The sequence below is a fragment of the Parasteatoda tepidariorum genome, chromosome 8 (assembly GCF_982258835.1).
Source record: "Parasteatoda tepidariorum strain Cologne lab strain chromosome 8, Ptep-v5.0, whole genome shotgun sequence".
Taxonomy (NCBI): domain Eukaryota; kingdom Metazoa; phylum Arthropoda; class Arachnida; order Araneae; family Theridiidae; genus Parasteatoda; species Parasteatoda tepidariorum.
This window is the reverse complement of record NC_141762.1, coordinates 31,137,109-31,143,108: the sequence shown is the minus strand read 5'-3', so window position 1 is coordinate 31,143,108 and position 6,000 is coordinate 31,137,109. Positions and strand designations below refer to the sequence as shown.

The window sequence follows — 6,000 nt, the reverse complement described above, 5'->3', positions numbered from 1 at the left end:
TAGAGGTATTCTTCCAGTATATATATAACTTCCAACTAATCTTGTTTTCCCTCGGTTTTAATTAATTGTTGTTTGGAAAAGTGAATGGGTGATAGTTTGTTGAAAGTTTTAGTTTCATTTCGTAGTAAGTCGGAGAAGGAATTCATTGTTCTATTTCATTTGGGTGTCTTTTTATGTAGATTGTATTACCTTTGTAAATTATTTATTTTAGAATGTCTAACATATGCTTGAATTAAGACTATTTATTACGTCGATGAATTAGTTAAAACTGTATTTAGAAATATATAACAGAGTTTAAGTTTTAAAATGAGGGAAGAAAAATTTATGCTAACTACTACTAATAGTTTAATATATATTTCACATTTAACTTCGAATTTAACTAGTAAGTTTTTTAAAATAACAGAAACATACTTAATCAGAAAAGTCTGTATTTAGTTAAGCTTTTACTTGAGGATTTTAATCATAAATATAATTCACTTCATTTCGATAACGACTCTTATTCGAACTCTATTCTAAATCATTGGATGAGTTATATTCATAATATATTTTTGTTCCTTGATTTCAATACTAACTCTTGATTGAATACTACTCATTGATTACTCTTCTCATTACTCATTGATTACGCAATACTAATTCTTATTCATAATTTCTTCACTGATCACTTATTCTATCACTGATTTCGTTATCAATTTTTAATCAAATTCTACTTCGAATCCCTAGTTAATTTTGATATCGACTTTTATGCCTTTCTTATTCATCAGGTAATTTTGATTAAGCAATACTAATTCTTATTCATAATTTCTTCACTGATCACTTATTCTATCACTGATTTCGTTATCAATTTTTAATCAAATTTATTAATTAATTCAATTTTTTAATTAATTTTGATATCGACTTTTATGCCTTTCTTATTCATCAGGTAATTTTGATATAAAAATCTTGACAATTTTTTTTTAAATAAAGTGCATGCAATCTGCAGTATTTATTTTAACAGAAAAATAATTAATTAGGATTATTTTATTTTTCTGTTTTTAGTTTACTTTCGCTATGAAAGCTAATTTAATAAAGATAATTTTGATAACGACAAGGAATTATTGAAAAGTTTGAAACCAATATCTTCTTAATAGGCGACATTACGAAACTTTTCGTTCCCATAACATCATGATTACGATTTTAATCAAAATAAACAGAATAATACGCAGTGATCAAATCATTTCTTCTCATGGTACAATCTGCAAACGACGTGAGCAATCTCTGAACTGATATACCTTTAAGCTTTCACACCAAACTATAAGGACAGAACTTTTAGCTGCACCAGATTTAAAGTGTGCCTTGCTGCATATACACCCTAGTTCCATAATCGACCGTCAAAATTAAACACATTACTCTACAACAATGGCATAAAAGACAGCCAATCCGACAGTGCCAACAAAGAACACGTGACTAGAAAATTCATACAGGAAAATAGTTAGAATTTGCATGAGTTCAAATTCGTAGTAAATTACCAGAAATCAAACAAGTTAACAGTTTGATTTAACCCTTAAAACCCAAGCAAGTTATAGTGCTTCAAAAGTTAATGCTCAAAATCTTATAAAGCTTTTATATATTAATTCCAAATTTTTTCTACAATCAATTTAAAATCTAACGAAGGTTGTATAGAACTTTATCTAATTTGTTTAGTTACTTTAAATAGGTATTGTTTAAGAGAGAAATGTGCTATGATATGGATGAAGTTAGGGTAAAATGTATAATGTCAATGAGAAATGCTTAAAGATATTTTATTCGCAATCCCCTGTCTTGATAGTCTTAGTAAGTTACTTACAAATTAATTGCTATTGAGATAATCTTTTAATTTTATTGCGTTAAGTATGTCTCAAAAGCATTGTATAGTGTGTATGCCTTAATGCCATTATACGTATAACATATTTCAATATTATTATATATTGTATGTTTCTATACTACTGATATAATCATTGTTAATGGAACATACATTATGACTGTTTAATTCTAATAGACTTATTCTTTATTAGAGTAAATAAAACCAACATTTTTATTAAAGCCATTGCTTATTTATTAACAAACTTACATTTCACAACAAGATCATACATTGAACAATATTTCAATAAATCTTTGAACATATTTCCATTTATTGCACATTTATATAGATTTAATGCAAATAACATTATCAGTTCATATTTTACGTAATTCAGATGTTTCTATTTAAGAAATAATAATCAATTAAATTAACGGTGTTATTTCAAAGTTTATTCAAGTTGGTAACTTAAAAGATTTTTTTAATACTAAATGATACTTTATTAAATAAAAAGTTTAAAAAATCGTCATACTTTATTAAACATAAAAGTTTATTGAATTCCGACTTTAAATCATACTTTATTTAAATTTAAGTTTATTTAAATCAATAAAGTCTCTTCTTTTAATATAATAGTATTTTTTTCAAGATAATGAATAAATTATTACAGAGATAAAATTCAATTTGCATTGTAATTAGTTATTTTTCCTCTAATCTTTTATGATTTTAAAACAAGTTATTTACAAAATAAAACTCCAATTTCAAATTATTTTGAAACTTATTAGTTAATGTTACTTATAATTAAAATTGCATTAATAAGATTTAAAACTAACTTCATTCCACTTTTTAAATTATGTAAAGTGAAATAATTATTTTATTTTGTACATTTATTTCTTTATTTTTAATTTATTTTCGTAATTTTTCTTCAACACTTAAATAGAGAAAATTTTTGTTGACAGAGAAATACATTCAATTGTTAGCACTGGTGCTCATCATACAACTATGTGGTTTGTAAAAAGTGATTATAGTTGGCTTATGTATGTTAATTGAGCACTATTTTCATTTATGCCACAATCAGCCTGTTAACACTAACTGTTTTTACTAATAATTTATAAATATCAATTTCCAGACATAATATTTAATGCTACATACAAAATAGTTTGTTTTGATTTTATTTAAAGTTTTTTTTAGTAAAATGTTTACAGTATTACTCTTTTAAATTTAAAAGTAAATGAAAAACGAAAAAAAAATTTAGAAAGTTTACTATTTAAATGTATGAAAACATGACAACCTGGCAGTACAGAAATTTGAAATATCGATATATATACTCTAAAATAAACAAGTGGTTTTAGACTTCATATGAGAAAAATTGAGATTCCTTTTAGTCGACAAAGAAGTAATGTATTTTAATAATTTTACTTTGAAATAATATAGGTTTATTTTTGAGAAAAATACATCGTCTAGAAAGTGATATGAATGGAGACATTTGTGAGAGTAATGCCAGTTGATGGTAGTAATCGAGCCAAAGATCACTGGATTTGTAGTAGGATGCTCTGACTATCGAAGCTGCACACCCACGCCTTGGGAAAGCTAGGAAGCTTTATATAATAGCAGCCACAATGACACACCATGACATACATTCCATTTGTAGAAGGGGTTTTATGATATATTGAAATAAGCAAAAATTAAATTCGAATTTACCAATCTCTTGAGTAAGCTATTGAAATTATATTTTTAAAATTTTAATTTCTTATAACAATGAAATTGGAAATCTATGTGTCATGATGTGGTCATTAGGGTGACCACAATTAAAAGCCTCCTAACTCTCCCTATAATGGGGTGCTCGACTATGGTGGTGCAACCCGACTCATAAACGACATGTTTTTAGAATTATATGATTTTGTTATGTTTAGTAATAGCCAGCTCAGATAATTTGTTCCAAAATTTCTAATACATACTTTTCATTTATGTGATATCAGTTTTTGTAAAAGATATCTTTAAGATTTAATTCGTTTTTAAAGTCAGATCATATGTTCAATGAAGCAACCAGGAACAGATGATGCCATATAACACAGACAATTAGACGGGCTTAGGAGGAATGCTGTTGTAACACCTGATGTACAGATTGTCATATCACAGTTCACAAAAAAATAATTCACTGATATATCACACTTTCATTGTACAATAAATGGGTACAAAATCCTAGTCCAAAAATCAGGCATCAGTCGTCCCAAAATGTTGAGCATCAAGTAAGCTATTACAGTATATTGTTCCATATTTGTGTGAAATATCTTTGAGCTTGTATTTCTTACTGCAATTAAAATCAAAAATTTAATTAGCTAAAAATTAAAAGACTGAAAAAAGACGAGTTGATAAGTTACTTATACAGTAGTGAATTACATAATAATTCCCCATGTTATATTCAAAAAGAAAATTTCTCAATTAATTCAATTTAAATTTCTCTTCTAAACTGCGTGTTTCAAGTTTATTGCAACTAAGTTAAATTTGTCCCTTTAGGGACTTTCTAAGCAACCTGATTCTTTTATTCTTTCGAAATCTGAGTTATTCCTACTTGCCAGTGTTGCATTTTCTCCATTTTCTTAGAACTTAATTTTAACTCTGTCTTTTGTGTAATTAGATGTGGCACTAAAATTTAAGGCAGTTTGAGATTTGCAACGCATGGTTTAACTTAATGTTTCGCCTTGTGTTTGCAAAATGCTTTTTATCTGCCTTTGGTTTTGACTAGTTCATTTTTCTGTTTATTTATTTTTTCCCAGAGAGTTCTTTCAAGGAATAAACACTTTATAATGGGTACTGTGAAATCGGTAAGAAAGTGCTGACATAAGTTTTGATACAAAAATTTTGGCTCAATTTTGAAGAGTATTTACAATTTTAGCAGTATAAAGACAATTGCTTCATCAAACTATTTCTTCTGTAAAAGATAGGCGATGAATTGTTCCATTATATAATGAGTGCATAATTGCCAAAAAATTTCTCATCCCCAGCCTTTTGCAAAACTTCCCCCTTTTCATGACATTTAGGAAAGCAAAATTTGCGCACATTGAATGGCACCACTCTTCTGGTTCTTCCAGAGGTCTAAATAAATAAAGAATCATGAATTTTTAATGATTTTGTACTTTTCTAAGTGCAACAGAACTTTAAGTATTGCAATGGTCAGTATTTTTAAAGAGTATAAAGCAAGTCACTGTGTTGTCCATTTTCTACAGCTCATAACAGGTACAAAATGGCCACAGTGTCTATCAAACTATACCTTTTAGTTGATATTTGATATGGAACAAATGTACTCATGGCAATTTCCAAAGAATTCAAGGAACATTCTGATGTTTGCTGTAGTAAAGGCAAATCAAAATGTAAATTAACTAACAAGACTGATGTTTTAATTATTTTTTAATTCAATTATACTTAGAATTAAATACATTTTCCCTCGAGATAACACTGTTTGAAAACCACGCAGTATTGAAGATATTTTCTTACTCTCCTCGAAGCTGTGCTAAGATATATGTGAGTACTGTTAGAAAGCACAATTATTGACATTGCTGTATAAAGCATATATACTTAATTCAGGATCCAATTATTCTTGATGTTTGGTCTAATACAAATGACTCTTTTTTTGGAGTCCTTCAATAGCCTCTATTGGTTCTGATTGATTGTTTGATGTAGAAGTGTGAACGTTTTTGCACAATTTCGTATGCATCAGAGAAGCAAATCATACTTTTAACTTTTGACCAACTCATTCTTGCATTTTAGAGGCAGTGGAGAGACTGAAGTGTACTATCCCATGATCCTAGTCATACTAAAACACCTACGTCTTGTCATCAGTAATAACAGGTTCAAAAAATAGAGATCATTTTTTAATAAAAATAAAAATGAAAATGGTGCAAAAATTTATGTAACATTAGTTCGAAAGCAGCATCCATTTTTTGATTAATTTCCATAAACGTTTAAGATTTTGCATTACCAAAAATGAGAGCAGATTCAATATATTATTTCTTAAAACTCTTTTTAATTGTATTTTCATTCATAATATTGGGAGTTTTGTGCCATTACGTGTCAATGAATGATTATAATTATGTTTTACTCGGTAATATATATAAAAATTAGATTAAAATAGAGCACCTCTTCTGTCCAGTTCTTCGAATATTCTCATAGACGTACTAATATAATTAGCG

The 6,000-nt window shown here is 27.6% G+C and overlaps 1 protein-coding gene across 1 annotated transcript in view; it reads right to left on the bottom strand.

Moving 5' to 3' along the window:
• Nucleotides 1-2,047: 2,047 nt before the first annotated feature.
• LOC107441168 (uncharacterized) overlaps nt 2,048-6,000 on the bottom strand; it is a 159,768-nt gene continuing 155,815 nt past the window's right edge. Inside the window, exon 6 of the mRNA XM_071181548.2 lies at nt 2,048-4,121. Coding sequence (XP_071037649.1) covers nt 3,985-4,121 — 137 coding nt within the window. The 3' untranslated portion in view covers nt 2,048-3,984. The remainder of the gene's footprint in view (nt 4,122-6,000) is intronic.